This window comes from Recurvomyces mirabilis (genome assembly GCF_035927965.1).
Source record: "Recurvomyces mirabilis strain CCFEE 5264 chromosome Unknown scaffold_14, whole genome shotgun sequence".
NCBI lineage: Eukaryota > Fungi > Ascomycota > Dothideomycetes > Mycosphaerellales > Teratosphaeriaceae > Recurvomyces > Recurvomyces mirabilis.
Window position 1 is genome coordinate 536,354 of NW_027041948.1, and position 17,532 is coordinate 553,885.

The window sequence follows — 17,532 nt, forward strand, 5'->3', positions numbered from 1 at the left end:
ACAATACTGTACGGCTACATCTACTGGGCTGTGAAGGAGCACAGCTAGCTAATGCCTGCATATTGCGCATCAAGCCACCCGCTTGTGTATACTTGTGCAATGACGTGGGAGCTTGTGGGCGTCTACTGGATGATGGAGGAGTACAGCTAGACAGCGTTCGTAGCACATGGGTGTGTTGTTTGTGTGGTGTGCGCACTGTGTCCAAGCTTGTGCTGCGACAAGGTAGCTTAGGCTTGGTCTACTGGATGTTTAGGAGACGCAGTTGGTGAGCGCTGGCATATCGCACGAACGACGTGACGAGTTCCTGGTTGTATGGACGTCCTAACCAAGCGAGAAGGAGAAGAGTCGAGGACAGGCTGGACCATTGTAAAAACCCTTCTGCACCACGTTCAGATGGCTTGGTCGATCAGCGGCCAATTGTCAAACACGTACCTTTCTCTGATCTTAGTGGATGACAAAATAGCACAGCCAGCGCAGACCCGTGATACATGACAACCCACTACGGCTCGCCAGCTTTCGAAGTCCCATGGTCGTACAGCTAACGGGTGTCCGCAGCAGTGCGCAGGACGGCCTTCCAGCAACGACAGCCAATGGGTATGCCGACTTTGTGAGACTCTTGGCAGTGGTTCATCTCGACAGTGATAACATCGAGCTCCGATCAGTGGTTACATGGCGTCGCACAGCTAGCGGATGTCTGCAAAACTGTCGCGCCATTGCGATACAGTGCTTTGGATGGGCGTGCCCTCGAGCCCGCCGTGGGTCATGACAATCATTGGCGAGCGTCTGCGTCTTGCCAGAACGTGATGATATTCTTAAAGATATAGGTATAGTCCAGGTCTTTGGAAGAAAGTCTATGATGTAAGATGCAGAGTATACTTGTAACATGGCCTGATGTATGCACTGTACCAAGACCCTTCACTCAAGCTTCTCTATCACCAAGCAATCCCTAGGTAGATTTGCCATTCGCTCAAGGACATACCATCGACATGCATCCGGGACCGATTCGCCACCACGGCCCTTTCTTCCAGCCCCGAAATTCCATAGTCACGCAATCCAACACCTACCAAGCTCATGTTGGCATCCATGTACACATGTTGGCATCCATGTCCCACCTGCAGCAGCCACGCACTATCCACAGTACAACCCCAACGTCGCAGTGGCGTGCCAGCGTCCTCGTTGTTGGATGATGCAGTCACACGACTAACGGGTGTCCTTCCGAAAGGCGTCGGGGGTGTTGTGGCTGGCGTGAGATGGTTTATTCATAGGATGGATGCTGCGTACGTAAGCGCGATCTAGACCCTGCATGATGTGGTGACATATGGTGGCGTGAACTATGTTTGTTGGTGGTGTTGTTGCGGAAAGACTTGGACGCGATGGGCGTGTAGTCGCTGCTTTCGTTTGCGTTCGAGTTGATACTCCCGTCTTCGCAGAGTCTGTGCAGTTCCAGTCCGCCAAGCTTGCAGTATGTTGCCAAGACCATGATCTTCGGATTGCGTGTCAGAAGCGTAGACATTGAGCGCAAGCGATCTGACAACAAGGCGTACTTCTGGCAACAGGATGGAAGAGTGGAAGGTGTCCGCGGACCATGTATCACCTCGACTTCTTCTGCTCCTTGAGGGTTTCGGCCAAGCGTTTCCGTCTCAGCTCCCATCGTTCCCAACCAGCGTCCACCAGGTCTTCGTTCACGACAAGGTCGCGGAGTCGTAACCATCTACAATAGAAGTCGATCAGCGCAGCCCAGCAATGCGTTGCCTGTGACAGATAGGACAAGCTTTCTTCTCCGTCGCGCTCGCAGCTCCCAATGCCTTCGCCCGTATACGTCGCCGAATCTTGACCGCACGTCGTATACGTTGATAGAGCTGGATCAGACAAAAGGTGAGAGGAGCGTACCTAGCCAACGGCGTCTCCAACAACATGTCCACCACACCCCAATGCCTCGCCGCACTCGTGACCACGAACCATCCCACTGCACAAATCACTCCTGCCAAAACACCAGCATAGACTTGCTTCGGCGTGTGATAGATGAGGTATATCCTGCTCTGCGCCACGGCCGCAGCCCCAAGCATAGAAAGTAATGCCAGGGCTAGGCGTTGCCAGTAAGGGGTCGGCAGGTGCGTACTACTCGCATGCGCGTGATGAGGATTATGTCGAATTAAGACGAACAGAGTGAGGAAAGCAGAGAAATATGCCACAAATTGGGCATGAGAGGAGGGCATGCCGTAGCCTTTGCCGTGCATTTCTACAAGGAAGAAAAAAGCCTACCTGTCAGCCTACCTTCGTGAAAAGCTAGATGGAGCGATGTCAGGACGCACGTGTAGGTCGATCCTCTTTGATGTATCTTTTCAATATCCAGTTTAGACCTTCACAGCCCATCTGGCCAGCGAACATGAGCAGGATTTCCACTTCGCGGGTGCTCCATATTAGAGCCGCGTAGGTGATCACTAGGGCTTGGGGGACGAGGGCTAGGTATGCGCAAGCGTGGGAGATGGGATCAGTGGGGTCGTAGTGGACGTGGGTTAGCGATAGTGAGGCTAAAGGTGGTGAGTCCATCGCTGCTGTCGGTGTTGTTATGTGAAGAAGCGCATTCGCATGGTCGATTGGTTGCTGTACGTGCTCGTCCCTCGGTCCCTTTCTCGGATCTCGGACGTGACTCGGATCTAGCCGCTGCACGCTAGCGGCAGTGAAGTCATGGCTCTTGCAGGGATTCTTTACGCTGAAGTGACAAAGCCATGAGAGTCGAAAGCGGCGAATGCTTTCGGATGGTGACTCTTTCACTGACTTCTGTCGCTACTGATACTGGCGTCCAAAGACATACCCACATCAATAATACTGACAGTTGTATCAGATCCAGACGAGTATCCATGCACACCAGATAACATCAGCTGTCCGGTGGTCTGATCGACTCTCGTCAAAAGTCCATCCGATTCGCCAAAGCTGTTCGGAGTACAGCATATTCGTGCCACGATGGCTGAGTTCGACGAGCGAGTAGAGGAGCTCGGGAGTCTCGAAGCGATCTACCCAGAAATCCGCATCGATCACGAGACTTGCTTCGCGACGCTCGAGTTGGCCGTCACGCCGTCGACGCCACTACTCGTTCGATTCGTTCCTGACAAGTCACCAACCGCCGCGAGTCCGACGTATGCACAAGCTACGGTGAACGCGCATGTCGAGCATGATGTCAAGCTATCGCACCTGCCTTCATTGATCCTGCAAGTCTTGCTTCCTCCGTCATATCCAGTCGATGCGCCGCCGAAAGTACTATTGTCGGCGGACCATGCGTGGTTGCGGAAAGAGAAGTTGGATGAGCTAGAAGTGGAAGCTGCGAAGGTATGGGAAGAGTACGGACGATGTCAGATCCTATTCGCATACATCGACTTTCTGCAACAAGCAGCCGAACGTGCTTTCGATATCGATCAGAGTGCTGAAGGATGTCTCGTCCTTCCAGCATCAGCCGAGAAGACCCTCGTGGCTTTTGATGAAGCGACAGAGCTGGCTGTGTTCAACACCGGCCACTACGACTGCGGTATCTGTCTCGAGCCGAAGAAAGGGTTGGCATGCTACAAGATGAAGCGCTGTGGACACGTTTTCTGTCTACAGTGCCTACAGGACTTCTACAATAACGCCATCATGGAAGGTGACGTGGCAGTAATTCGATGTCTCGATCCAACATGCGGTGTAGACCCAAGCGGCAAGAAGAAGCGGAAGCGCGAACGCACACTCCACCCTCGAGAACTCCTAGCCATGCGGATAGAAGAACCCGTAGTCCGCCGTTATGTCGAAATGAAACGCAAGAAGAAACTCGAAGCGGACAAAAACACTGTATGGTGTCCAAGAACATGGTGCCAAGGACCCGCCAAAAGCGCAAATTACGTCCCCTTACCTACAGACCTGACCGAATACATCGCCTCTGACGACGAGAACTCAGACAACGATGCCGAAACCCGCCACGACTCCACAGCCACCACCCCACCCAAGAAAGACCCAGCCTCAGGCCTCGACGTCGACCGCCTCGCCGTCTGCGAAAAGTGCTCCCTGGCCTTCTGCCGCGTCTGCTACATGGGCTGGCACGGCCCCTTCATCCGCTGCTTCCCGCGCAACGCCGGCGACCTGACCGTTGAAGAACGGGCTTCCTACAACTATATCCGCCGACACACCTCGCCTTGCCCATCCTGCGGCTCCCCAACCCAGAAGATCCACGGATGCAACCATATGACTTGTTTCCAATGTGGATCGCATTTCTGTTACTTATGTGGTGCGTGGTTGAATAAGGAGAACCCGTATATTCATTTCAATACTACGGGACGGGAGTGTTATCAGCGGTTATTTGATCTGGAACAGGGGGATGAAGCGGCGGAGTTGTTGCAGGGGGAGGAGGGACGGGAGGCGGGGGAGAGGTTTGGGGGGATCAGGAGGTTCGAGATGATGGCGCTTGAGGTTGCGAGGGAGGCGGATGAGAGGGAATTGGCGGAGATGGCTGGGGAGGATGGGGAAGGGGAGGTGGATGAGGCGACCCAGAGGCAGAGAGAGCTTAGGGCTGCGGCGTGGGATGTTGTGGTTGCTGAGCCAATTGTTGTTGGCTTGGCGCAGGTGCAGCTCAATCCTCCTCCTCAGGCACCTGATCCCCAGCCCCAGCCACAACCACAAGCTCGTGCCCCGCCGCCACAGCGAGCACGACGGAATCCTTTCCCCGTCCGGCCGGGTGTTGGCGGTGCAGCGGACGCCGTGCGTCGACACGAACGCGCAGCAGCGGCACTACCACCACGGAGACGACAAGCTCCTCATGCTGCGCTAGACGATGACGACCGCTTCCGTGGCGAAATCCAGCGCTTTCTTCGGATGGCGAGGGATGATACGGAGGATGCTTGGGATAGCGATGAGTTGGATGAGGATGATGGGAGGTTTGTTATTCGATGATGTATGTATGTATGTTATACATATTCCTAGATTGCAGAGATAGCGAATCAGCATCTTACGAGAAATGTAAGAAATATATAGCCCCTTTGTCAGGCGCAGTTTGTCGAAGGCTAAAAGCTGTGGACAGGCTGCGATGTCATCAGAGCGCGAGATGTGGCTCACGAGAGACCTTTCTAGGGCCTTGCAGTCTTCCAGTGGTGAGTAGGCTCCTCAGCTGATCGTCCGGTTGCACCGCCGCTGTTGATGGGGAATTCTGTAAGCATCCGCTAGTCGTACTACCTCGCTGTTCCTCTGAGCGGCTGATAGGATGTTCACTATCACCACATAGGGCAACAGGTGGACGCTGCGGTGGGACATGAGTGTCACGCTTGTGCATGGACGCCTGCTAGCTGCGTCTGCCTTCGTAGCCAGTCTCTTCGTAGCTGTGGTGTTACCACAACGGAAAACAGCTCCTGATTATGATGGACACCACGCACGAGGGCTAGATTCGCAGCCTGCGTATCTCCGCTACCTGTTGAGTCGCGATGCCACTCACAGTCATTCGTTGGTCTTGATGGAGCCACGACCAGCGAAGATCATGTGCGGTAGTCCAGCATGACTGTAGAGTCCATAGATGCAGTGTTCAGCTCATCTCTGGATGTGATTGCCAATGCTTGGTATGTGCTACAGACCGAGACACTGGGTGGCGAAGTACACGGTAGGCGATGGTGTGTCATGCGGAATGGGATGTCCCTGGTGTCGTTCCTAAGCAGCTTCCCGGGACACTTATGGCTTGGGATCTGTGGGCTCCTTTGGGCGACTTCCATCCAGATCCCTCATTGGACTATGGGAATCACTATCGGTACTATAGCCCCAGCAGCAGGGCTCTGGTCGGTAAAGCGGGTAGCGCCCCGCAAGGACGGAGGATGAGTTCGACAGCCAGGGTGGCAATCCGGTTCATGGTGGTCTCTGAGGTTGGCCAAGGCAGCATAAGGATATTTCGGTGGGCAGTTCGTCGAGAATGGCGAGGCAGGATGCCAGTAGAGCCGATGTCAATGAAACGATCATATAATAGCTGCAAGGGCCGGTAGGAGCGAGGTGGACTCTGAGCACGTTGTACTTCCATCGAAACGTGCAGATCGATGTATCGTACAGCTGTACGGTCGCACCTTGATGTTGCCACCTTTTGATAGTCGTTCTTAATCTTCCTCAATAATACCGTTGCTCTCAAATTACAAATCCCGCCTCTGCGTACAGGCATTATTCTGGTTTGGGAAGGAGCAGGCAAGCGAGAGGACTCGTTCCATGTCAAATGCGGAGAAATTCCCCGCACCCCACAATATCCAATTGAGTTCAGGATGTCAGGCACGCTGGGAAAACGACCAATGCCGTCCGCGTATCCAAAGTGAAGCTTTATAGGCTGTGAAAGTCAAGCCTCTTGCTTTTCGTACCTCCAATTCATCTCGCTTATTAGACGATGCTGTCAGTGGCAAATTATTGCAGTCAGCTCAAAAAGCACAATTTACACACTGACGGGTACGCAAGGGATCCGCAAGCTGTCACACGCTCCACATGAACAACATCGACGCTCCCAAGAATGTCGCGTCCGCGGCTAGCCATGAACGTGGAAGAGTCAAAAGGACGCCGGTCCGCACCAGCGAATCTTAGGCATGCAGCCCTTACCTGATTGATCTCAGCATCCAACCAGAAGGCGTCCGAGGCGTCCAGACAGTGTTCACGTGGCCTGCAACTCTGGTATGAAGGATCGCTTGTCCCCGGATTAGAGCGGCACAGCTGGGCGAACTACATCGAATGGGTCCGCCTGGCCTGATGTCAGATACGAGATCGCAGCGCCATGCAGGTACCCGACGTATAAAGTACCTGGTCACGAACCTGGTCTCATTGACTTCATTTCATTCTTCCTGATACCTTGCCCCCTCGACAACCCTTCACCTCAAACAGCTTCTTCATTCACATTGCTGCCGCAATGCATTTCTCTACCCTCGCCGCGACGGCATTTGCCACCACTGCGCTCGCCAGCCCACAATGGGGTGGTCCTCACTGGGGCGGTCCTGGCGGCAACTGGGGCCCACACGAAAACCATCAGTGCATCTCGCAACAGCAGGCTACGGATCTTGTGAACACAGCCATCACGGTCTTCAACCACTTGCCCACACAGGATGGTGCCAATGCTACTGCGCAAGCACTCCTCACCGACGACTTCGGCGAGTACTCGGACTCGATCAAGTCGCTGCAAGGATTGAACGTACGCCGAGAATCATTTCCAGCCACTCACCATGAAAAGCAAGCTAACCTCCTCGAACAGTTGACAGGCACCGGCCAAACCGCCACCAAGCAGGAATGGATCCAAGGTATCGTCTACCGCGGTCCACCAACGACAGGTATCCAGAGCTTGTACGTCAGCCCAGCCGGCTGCAACAAGGTCGTCTGGTACTTCGAGTTCGACGCCGTAGCTCGCGCCACCTACCGCGTGCGTGGCTTCAACCTCATCGGCGTGGTGCAGAAAGCTGGCAAGTGGCAGATCGATGAGCTCGATCTCGAGTTCAACTCTATTGCTTGGGGTCTGGATGATGGCGAGATCGCTGCTGCGTGCGGTATTGCGCAGGCTATGGGCGAGTTGAGCGGAGCTACTGGGCCACCAGCCTAGATGCGCTCGGAGGGTATGCTTCTCATTGCTCTGTGCATGAGTGGTCTTACGAGCAAGATCTGTCAAAATTGTCTGCCAAACCGTAGCAGATGTCATGAGTCGTCCGACTGATACGTAATAATGTCATACCTATACCCATCAAAGGTCATGCTTGTAACCGACGTCGGTATCACGATCCCAAGCCGCTTTTGTGGACCAATGTCCTTAGCTTACGATGAACCTACATGTCGACTTTTGTACGAACAGTACATTGGCTTGACTTTCGACGACGATGTCAACGTCACTTTTCTTGTGTCAGGCACGACCTTTGGCCCAGGTGCTCGTCACGATGGACTCATTGAGCATATGATGCGATGCGTGTCCTCGGGCTTCTGTCCTGCAGACGGTATTCGATAATTCGTTCCTCCGTTCAAGCATCGCGAGAGTCGACTCAGCCTTCGGTCGGCTAGAGATGATGCGCGTAAACGGCAAGGTAGGCAGCTTCGATATCTCTGTCGCTATGAGTGGTCGTTTGCAGCGATCGTACCGGTAGAGTGTAGCGTAGGCACAACGTCCCTAGCTGTTCTGTAGTGAGCTCACGTCACCAGCGCATGGTCGATGACGATAGGCGCTGCTCGGGCTGTCTGTCATGACCAGGTGCAATGTGGACAAAGATAGCGACGCTCGGGTTCTGCAGATCAGCTATGGTCCTGTGGGACCAGTCTTTTGTGTGGCAGCTTCTCTCTCGCGACAGAATCTTCCTCATGCCCTGCCGACCTTGATGAACCTGGCGAAGTCCGCCCATGCCTCACAAATATATCGACCAGTGAGTGGGACAGGATGTAGGTGCTTCATTGTGCATCCGAGGCAAGATCATCAGTAATCCAAGCTGTCTTTCATGGCAGGTCCACGATAACGACTGAAAATAAATAGGAGCCGGCGGAGATTCTGCCTGTGGAGAGATCATGTCGTGGAGCAGAGGACTGGCAGGTTCGTCAAGCACGCTTGGATAGCAGTCCAGGAAGTAGACCATTGCGCTCTCGTTCAACAAGCATTTGTTGCTTGCGACTGCGTTGGGCTTGAGATGCTTCGACCGCATCTCGTCCGCCCTCGTTCATCTTGCGCTGTTGTACAAGCATATTAGACCGAGACACAACGTTGGACATTTGCGACATGACAAGACAAAAGCTGATGAGTCGTCGAAATAATGGACACAACCCAAAGGCACCTACAGTACTCGCCGTCGACCTTAGGTCGTCAGTACGTAGCATTCCGAGCACGTGTGGCTCGCAACGCTATCGTCTGTGCCTACTATTCAATAGTCTTGGCATGGCTTAGGCCACCAGGGCGCTCCTTCAGGCCAGCGGCTGTATTTATAGCAAGAGGAATAGCTGAGACGAGTCCAGCTCGCCTTATGGTCGTATTAGTTACTCGGGAGTTGTGACTCCAATTGGCTTGGGCGTCAATCATTTCATCAATGGTTAAGGCATGGCCACAGTGTACATGCTGACTCAAGACAGGTGCGCGCGTTGGTTTGTTTTGTCTCAGGATTGAGAGCGTCGTTGAACTTGCGAGACCACGCTGATGAACAACGACCGCGCTCTCTCCTTGGGTTTGAGTAGCCGTTGACAGTCGGGCAGTGCTTGACAGCGCAGAGTTTGTGCCGTGAGATGGTCAAACGTGGTCGGCGTACATCGAGGCCACGAGAGCAGCATCCAGGAGGCGAGCAAGATCTTTCCTCGGTAAACCCTTCCATCGCGAAGTGACATCGCTAGTCGACCACGCCGCAAGAAGTAAAGCTTGAGGATCGGCGAGAAGCGCAGGTACAGCCCCCAGGTTCAGTGCATATCCACTTTTGGACAGGGAAGGAGCCGAGCAGCGGCGAATTAATTTATACCCGCACCCCCCTGCGCCACATCGACCACTTAGATTAATCCTCGCCATGCCTAAAGTAATTCTCCGGCCGAGCGACCGGAGTCACTCAGCGACGCCATCTCACGCCCATGTTGCTTTGCAGAACTCTCCTCGTATTCCCCAGACGTAATCTATCCAATAGTGAACCGGCCCACGCGAGATTCGGTTCAGTCGACTCAGCATATCATGAACCTTAATATCGCGGCCATACCGCATTCTGCAGGTTGCTTTGCACTTGGGATTGCAACGCTAGACGCTGTTGACCAGGGCCTCATTTCCACCCATCGTATTTGTTTGGTTTGCTTGGCAGGCGAAGGAGTAGACGATGGGCTGGGGAAATATAGTGCAGAGAGTATAGAAGGCTGGTCGTCCTGCTTGTTGTCTACCCTCCCTCTTCGACAGCATCAGTCAACACACATTCGTTTATACTCCCACGACTTTACGCTCGCAGCACCTATACCCACGTTCCTTTCTACGATAATACCTAATACCAGCAACAATGTACTCCTCCAAGACTATCATGGCCGCTGCGGTCGTTTTCGGTGCTCAGGCTTTGGCCTTTGATATGCCAGTCAGCTGGGTATGTATCGACGACGATGGAGTGACAAGAACATGACACTGACGACCGCGACAGTCCTCCTGCTTCTCCCAGTACGGCGTAACCTCTGAGGCCGCTCTCTGTGTCCAGCCCACCGCTGGCCAGGTCAGCAGCTGCATCGCTGCGTCCAACGCCACCACCGCCGCCGCCTACCAAGGATGGGTTGACAGCTACTGCATCGTCTCCAGCTCGTCCTCCTCTGCCAGCTCGACCAGCTCGTCTTCCTCCTCATCATCCAAGACCAGCACCGTCTCGACCACTTCAACCGTCAGCACGACCTCCAGCAAGTCCAGCTCCACAACCGTGTCTTCCACCAGCAGCAAGTCTTCCAGCAGCGTCAGCTCGGCCACCACCCCAGTGACCACCACCACCCAGGTCACTACGATCACCACTACCAGCCCATGCCCATACACCACCTCCGCCACAACCACCTACACATCCACCTCCGGAACTGTCACAACCGTCATCACCACCACAACCCCAGTGACCAAGACCAGCAGCACCGTCATCACCTCCGTGATCACCAAGCCAGTGACTTACACCAAGTCATTCGCTACCGGCACTGGCACTGGCTCGCTCACCAAGACCAGCAACGGCACCAGCACCTGGTCCGTCCCAACTGCCACCCCCAGCGGCCCAGTGCCATACACCGGTGGTGCCTCCGGCCTCGCCGCCGGCAGCATGATCGCCCTCATCGGTGCCTTCGCTGCTCTCATGCTCTAAGCATGACATCCTTTCACCTTCTCTCACTGGGGTGATCCAACACTCATTGGTCCCTTCGCGCGCAATGCATGATAGCGAAAGCGTTCTGTTTGGCTGGCGTAGAGCACCACACGATTCTGATGATAGAGGTCGGGGCGACGTCCTGGACAGTTCATGGGGGCAACAGCTTGGATCGTTATTGCTGGCTCTTATTGTGGTATTTAATGTATGAAATTTTTCATATCCTCTACCTTCTCCTTCTTCGGTATATATTTGGTATTAATGCTTGCTGCAACTTATGGTAGCCGTCGTCGCGCATCACTCGCCCATCTTTGACCGCACCGTCTCACTCTCATTGCGCCAAGTGTCGACGGCGTTGCTGTAATCCGTTGCTGCACTCCATGGATGCTCATCGTCGGTCATGTATACAGCAGTAAAGCTACGAAGAGCTCTCCGGGTTCCTGCATAAGCGCATGCGCACGCATGAAGGCAAAATGTGTGGGCATGTGCTGGCAGCTGCCCTATAGGCGCAGGAAACATGCTATGCCCAGCGACCTTCATCACTCTGTTCATGCCCGGATGGATCTCGTTGTCCGCCTGCTTACTGAATTTACTTCATGTCAAAGGACTCCGCGAATTAGACATAACATTGTGCAAGCCAAGGCGGGTCCATGTGCAGTTACAACGCACATGTGAGCAGTAGACGAAATCATGCTTCAAATTTCCTGCCTCGAGGAGAATAACAGCTCACCACCCAAACCCATATCACGCAAGTCCAGCCCAGTGTTTCTCTGATAGCAGATCTGGCAGCGACATGACATGCTGTTCAGAGTGAGGGAAATTAGCTGTGAACCGCTTGCGCGTAGTTGAAGACCCGTAATGTGCATTTACAATTACGTATGCGCTCCGTGGCTATCGATCGAACCTGCTGTGTGCTCATTCACAGAGACTGCTCCCGATGTACCAGCGCTCCATGCGTAACTCTCTGATGAGCTCAACGCCTAACAACCAGGTCCATCATACGCACGACAACAAATTGTGATACGCTGCTCCATCAGCGGTCCATCACGTCCTCTCGCCGGCGAGGTATATTATTGAGCAGCAGAGCGTATAGACCGCCAATCGTGACTGTAGCGAAGAGGCTTGCTCTTACCGCTTCTTGTGGTTGCGTTTCGCACGCGTCTGCCTGCTATAGCGTGTCCCCGATTCCTTCCTTATGCCTTGTGGACCTCAGTCGTTCTTCTCTATGCCATATATCACACTCGTATCCTCTTTACTCTCTGATGCGAGGCCTCAGACACGCCAGGGTGTGAAGCCGCTCCTCGTGTAGTCGATCGTCCTGGAGCAGCCAGCATCTTTGGTCGTGGAGCCACGCAGCATCTAGCTTGATGGTACAGTCGTACAGGTTCGCGAAGCCATGGTGATGCTGCTGGACACTACTGGAGGTGCTGCAAGGCCTGATCAGTATTAGCATCGGCCTGACCTTCGATTTCGATCCATGGCTGCGTCTGCAGTATAACACGCACGCACCCAGCGCACATATGGCAAGATCGCACCACGGACGGAAACCACAGGCAAGAAACGACAACAAACTACAACAAGAAACCTTCTCCAGGCTCAAGCCACGAAGGCTAGAGCGGACTGGTGAAAGAGGTGCCGAAGCAGTGTGAACCATCAAAAATTGCTAGACGGTTTATCAGTATGGTCATGGCAGTCAAAGAATAGAGACGATTGAACTTACCGCCGTCCAGGCCCCCGAAGGAGACTGGTAACAGGGACTCGCCGCGCGGTGCAATGCAGGAGTCTCCGTCAGAAGCAAGCTATTCGTGAGCAGCCGCTTCACAACAAGGCTGTAAAATTGTTAGCAAGTATTTAAAAAGTGAGGGGGGGGGGTTGGGTGAAACGGACTAAGTATGAGAAAAAGGAAGAGGAAGATCGCGAAGGAGCACAAAATCGATATACGAAAATCAGAGTGGCCTGTGCTAGCGCTGTAGTAAGGAGCAGCCCTTGATCGAGTCAGTTTGGCTCGCGCCGTAACAGAAAAGAGGCTGCTGCTTGTGAGAGGTAGGGGATGACCCTAGGAAGCATTCACTCAGTCAACTCTGACCGAGGAAGGCACGACTGGACAACGCTGTATTGCACCTCCCTAGTATGCTGCACATTGAGCCTCGTCTGGCAGGTGTAGATGGGACACTGTGGAAGCCAAAATTCATGACCCTCATGCGCTGCGATACAGATGACAGAAGTCTATACATCAGCTAAGCCCATCTCCTTTGTTTACACCATTGCAAGCTTCTATCAGTTTTGAGCTTTTATCAGTCTTGTGCTCCTTCGCATCCTCTTCACTCTGAATACTTAATACTATCAAAACCAACAACATGCTCTCCCTCCCACTCATCCCACCCACCATCGACTCTTCCCCCATCCTCCCTACACGTTTCCGACCCCGCCCAAACTCTCCACCACCTGCCAATGCCGCTCAGAACCCACAAGCAGCGCGTCAGCTCCAGCAACGACGAGATGAAGAACGCAAAGCCCACAACACCCACTCACCACTCGCACTACTAACCACCGACGAGAACGCGATCAAGTCTCGCAAGTATGACATACAAATGTTCGGCCATCGCTGGATTCGTCCTCCAGGAGTACCCAAAACACTGCAGGCTATGCACGAAGAAGAAGTCGAGCGTAGGGAAATGGAGGAGCAGGCAAGACAGGAGCAGAATATGAGGGATCTACAAGCGAGGCAGGAAGTCGAGGAGGCTCGAGAGAGGGCTGAGAGAGCTGATGAAGAAGGTGGAGAGGATGAAGAGGAGGAGCGCGATTTGGACGAAGACATTCCAGACGCTGATGCTGAAGCAGAGGCTGAAGTCAGCTTTAATGAGGAAAGTATGGTCGAAGGCAGCAGTCAATTTGTCGAAAACGATGGAGAAGTAGAGGATGATGAAGACGTACGAGAAGCAGTCGAGATGGAAGTGGCAGAATTGACGGGTGCAGCACGAGAGGAGGAGGAACTGGGCATTGATCGTGACCTCGACGACTCCGTCCCGGAAGCAGGCAGTTATCAGCATACAGACACTGAACTCGAAGATAGTGACGACGAGGAAAGTGGATTGCAAGACTCTTTCGCCATGCAGAGTGCGCGACGCTCGGTTCGAGTGCAGCAGCGCGATAGCAGGTCTGCTCGATCAGGACGGCAGTTCCAGGCACAGGTGCAAAGTATGGGTGGGTTACAAGAGAGGATGCGAGCACAGGTTGGTGCGGCGGATGCTTTGCCTAGAAGTCCTGGAAGCCTGAACTTGTCGAGCTCGGTGTTGGAGGGCTCCTTTGTGGGTAGTAGTCCTGTTCTGCAGATGCAGAGAGGTGGTCATGCACAGGCAAGAGGTAGAAGCGGGAGGAGGGGGAGGATGAGCTGAGGATCCGCAAGTCAGTGAATATGCACAGCTTCATGGTTGAAGCCGGACCGCCATATGGGCCTTCTTCATCACCATCACACTCCACATGACTAATGTCAACAACATAACCGCTATGAGTGCCTTCATCCCACTCTCAGACCTTGCGCATGACGACCACCCAAGGCGATTTCCGGATAACTTTCCAATGAGCATCACCATCATCCTCCTCGAGCCGCGCGAGCTCTATGCCCTCGGCTCACTAGACAGTAATCCATACCACCACGCCTTAGCTCGCCAGAACGCTGCAGTACTCATGTCACCATGGCACAACTATTCGCAGATCCTGAATCAGTTGACCACTCTGGCCTCCGCACTATTCGGACTTGACATAAAAAATTGGCATCGCTGGCGCTGCTGCTTCGAAGCACATTGCGAGGGACTCGTTGGTGAAGCGGCGCAGGCGAATCTCGGGGTCCTGCTTGAGGCTGCTAGGCAGGGCGGCTGGGCTTGGACGGTGCATCTGGTTGACGTATTGGCGGATGACAATGGCAAATGGACCAGCGTAATGGGACCTTCGACGGCTTTCCCGGGTGATCATAGCTGTGATGATCTTCGCATCGAGGGTAGTTTGAGGGAGGTCTGAGGATGGGTGAGAGCTCACTTCACTTAGTCAATCCACTTCACCTGCAAGCTTCACGCCCTTCCATACCTTCTATCTGATGGAAACCACGCACCATTGATGAACACTGCATACGTCCCAATACATCTCCTCCTCGTGGCTGCCTCGACAATTCTTTCGTCCAACGCAATACAACTTGGAGCACCTCATCAATATGGACATCCAGAAATCCCCACCCGACATACCTTTTCCGGATACTAGGGTTGCCGAGGCGGCAGCTACACTACCCATGCAGGTCAAAGAGAGCGCGCTACACAAAACATTCTCCTTCGAGGAACATACCTGCTCGCTTGCAGTCAGAGTGTCTCCCCAGCTTGTCTACCATCGACCGACCAGCTCGGGTTTTCTCAAGACAAACGCAGATATCGGTTTCGTCAGACGGGAGCGAGAGCGTAGTGCGACGTTATATACGTACAAGCCGCTTCCTGCGCCTCCGCTTGTGGTAGAAGAAGTTAACTTCGTCTGCACAATCAGTTTCTGCGAGGGCGTCACGATCGATGCGAACACGGACTTACTGGCTTCCGACCACACGTTACTGGAGCGAAAGACTATCATCAGTTTTGCAACGGACACGGACTACATTTCGGCCATGGGCGTGATCGAACCTGAAGCTGCTCGTATTCTCAATCCTGCGCCCGCGAAGTCCAAGTCACCGATTGAGAAGCCGGAGCACTCAGCGGTCGATATCAGGACGCTCTGGCGACATGAGTGCCTCTTTCACGCTGGCGGTAGGGGAGAGCTGGGCAAAGGTGTCTCGCTCGATGCTGAGAATTGGGGAAATGCTATGATCATGCTTGGCAACGGGAGGTGGGAGGTCAAGGTGGTGTACTTCAAGAAGGAGGTGGAGACCAAAGGTCGTGGAGCCAAAGGCGCGAAGTGCGTGGTGATGTGACTCAATCTCTTATTTGAAGTCAGGAATCGATCGCCCAGTTCAGTGGTGTGATATCGTGGCTGAGCATTGTCAAAGGATGGATCGAGTCTAGGCAGGACTCAAGCGGCAGCCTCAATGCAGGCCGTTGAGGGTGAAGTCATGCTCTTAAGCTACGGTTTCATACATAGTTTGCAGCTGGCTGCGGTGTGAAGTGTCCTATCACGTAAACAAAACCTGCGTCACTGGTTTCTAGACAGCAGTGAAGGAAGAAGTGAATGCTTGGATGGTCACACGGACACCAACTTGCATGTGACAGTTTTTGCTTCGGGGCTAACAAATCACCGACTGCTTATGTCGAGCTTGTTCATACACTTACACCTCAGCGAAAACATCACATCGAAGAAGCTCTCAATTCGCATGAACGACTACCACCCATAGCTATGATGGAAGAAGATCCTGCTCCAGCCTACAGCATAAAGGCTGCTTCGACCGACGACAAAAGCGTCTCACTTGGCAATCACCTCGTCGAGAACATGACCAGAGCGTCGTCAAGCGAAAACACCACCTCCCACATCATCCATTTCGTCCACTGCAAGCCAGGTAGTCGCCATGGGTGTCCCGCCAATGGGGCTTGGACAGGTCGCCAGATCCACGATGTCAGCGACGCCGTCACGATCTCGGAGGACATCACCTTCACCGCTTTGAACACTATGCTCGTTCAGAAGGTCACTTGCCACTTCAACATCAAGGCGGATGTCAAAGACATGAAAGGTGCAATTACGCTTACCTCTGGGGAGCGGTTGGTGCAGGTCCGCGACCAGGAAAGCTTCGATGCGGCACGCAAGGTTTTTGGTATGGGTGAAGGGCAAGATGTCGAGATTACATTGACATTCGCTGTTGCACCAGCACGCAAGAGGTGTGAGGTTATGTGAAGGCGCGAGACATGAAGTTGGCAAGGCAGGTTTGGACACGTGGTGCATGATGCATGCTCGCCTGGGGCCGTTATGATGTTGATGCACTGCATCCCACGCAGTTCATCACGAAAGCTTGATTCTCTCGGCGAAGATGTAACTTTCATCGCCGTCTCAGTGTTCGCCCGTAAACCGTGAATCATGAACTGACACTCAAAAGCTCAAACATGGAGGATGCGAAACCACATCCGCAAGAAGCAGCACCAGCATACAGTCCTGATGATGAAACTAAACCTATGCCCGAGAAGACAACATCCCAGCTCGTCGAGTTCGTGCGCTGTGCGCCGACAGGGTTCGTCAACCGCGATAGGAAATCACTCGAAGAGGGAAAACATCTCAGGACCAGGAGCGACGCCATTACGATCGCCGATAGCACCACCTACGACCAATTGATCGACAAGCTGATGGAGCGCGGTCCTGATCTGGACGGCTACTCCAAGGGCACGGAGTGCATGCGCAGTAGTCTGCTACTTCTTGGGAAGAAGCAGGAGGTACGCATCTCGGACCAGGAAAGCTGGGCTGCCGGGCGAGAGATCAGTGGGATGGCAAAGGGCAAGGATGTGAGGATGAGGCTTCTTTATGCTCTTGTGCCTAATGATTACACTGGCAAGGAGAAGAAATGTGCTGTGATGTGAGATCATGTCGAGGGTTCGCTGCGTTGTGCATCATACCTGTTTATTGATAGCTAGTACCATTGCAGAGAATAGGAGCGTGACCGTCCTGAAGTTTCCAGTCTCGTACTTCCAGCAATCAACTCGTGTCATCGTTAGATTGGTACCGGTGATGAATATCTCATGATCTCAGCTAGCCACTGAAACTCCTCTGATTATCTGGAACGCTTAATATCTGCAACACTGAACCG

The 17,532-nt window shown here is 53.6% G+C and overlaps 7 protein-coding genes across 7 annotated transcripts; 6 read left to right on the forward strand and 1 right to left on the reverse strand.

Annotated features, from left to right (window-relative positions):
* Positions 1-1,590: 1,590 nt before the first annotated feature.
* Positions 1,591-2,550, reverse strand: LTS14_005845 (uncharacterized protein; the record flags this gene model as incomplete). Its single annotated transcript, XM_064838543.1, has 3 exons — positions 1,591-1,711; positions 1,891-2,239; positions 2,313-2,550. The coding sequence occupies 3 exons, from the start codon at positions 2,548-2,550 to the stop codon at positions 1,591-1,593; spliced, it is 708 nt and encodes a 235-aa protein (XP_064693997.1).
* A 414-nt stretch (positions 2,551-2,964) lies between these two features.
* LTS14_005846 (uncharacterized protein) lies at positions 2,965-4,957 on the forward strand (the record flags this gene model as incomplete). Its single annotated transcript, XM_064838544.1, has 2 exons — positions 2,965-4,898; positions 4,945-4,957. The coding sequence occupies 2 exons, from the start codon at positions 2,965-2,967 to the stop codon at positions 4,955-4,957; spliced, it is 1,947 nt and encodes a 648-aa protein (XP_064693998.1).
* A 1,923-nt stretch (positions 4,958-6,880) lies between these two features.
* Positions 6,881-7,561, forward strand: LTS14_005847 (uncharacterized protein; the record flags this gene model as incomplete). The annotated part of the gene is made up of 2 exons (XM_064838545.1): positions 6,881-7,159; positions 7,220-7,561. The coding sequence occupies 2 exons, from the start codon at positions 6,881-6,883 to the stop codon at positions 7,559-7,561; spliced, it is 621 nt and encodes a 206-aa protein (XP_064693999.1).
* A 2,392-nt stretch (positions 7,562-9,953) lies between these two features.
* On the forward strand, positions 9,954-10,775 carry LTS14_005848 (uncharacterized protein; the record flags this gene model as incomplete). Its single annotated transcript, XM_064838546.1, has 2 exons — positions 9,954-10,034; positions 10,089-10,775. 2 exons carry the CDS (start codon positions 9,954-9,956, stop codon positions 10,773-10,775), a joined length of 768 nt encoding a protein of 255 aa, XP_064694000.1.
* Positions 10,776-13,132: 2,357 nt separating this feature from the next.
* On the forward strand, positions 13,133-14,170 carry LTS14_005849 (uncharacterized protein; the record flags this gene model as incomplete). The annotated part of the gene is made up of 1 exon (XM_064838547.1): positions 13,133-14,170. One exon carries the CDS (start codon positions 13,133-13,135, stop codon positions 14,168-14,170), a length of 1,038 nt encoding a protein of 345 aa, XP_064694001.1.
* An 812-nt stretch (positions 14,171-14,982) lies between these two features.
* Positions 14,983-16,631, forward strand: LTS14_005850 (uncharacterized protein; the record flags this gene model as incomplete). Its single annotated transcript, XM_064838548.1, has 2 exons — positions 14,983-15,704; positions 16,016-16,631. The coding sequence occupies 2 exons, from the start codon at positions 14,983-14,985 to the stop codon at positions 16,629-16,631; spliced, it is 1,338 nt and encodes a 445-aa protein (XP_064694002.1).
* Positions 16,632-16,837: 206 nt separating this feature from the next.
* On the forward strand, positions 16,838-17,305 carry LTS14_005851 (uncharacterized protein; the record flags this gene model as incomplete). Its single annotated transcript, XM_064838549.1, has 1 exon — positions 16,838-17,305. One exon carries the CDS (start codon positions 16,838-16,840, stop codon positions 17,303-17,305), a length of 468 nt encoding a protein of 155 aa, XP_064694003.1.
* Between the last annotated feature and the right edge of the window lie 227 nt (positions 17,306-17,532).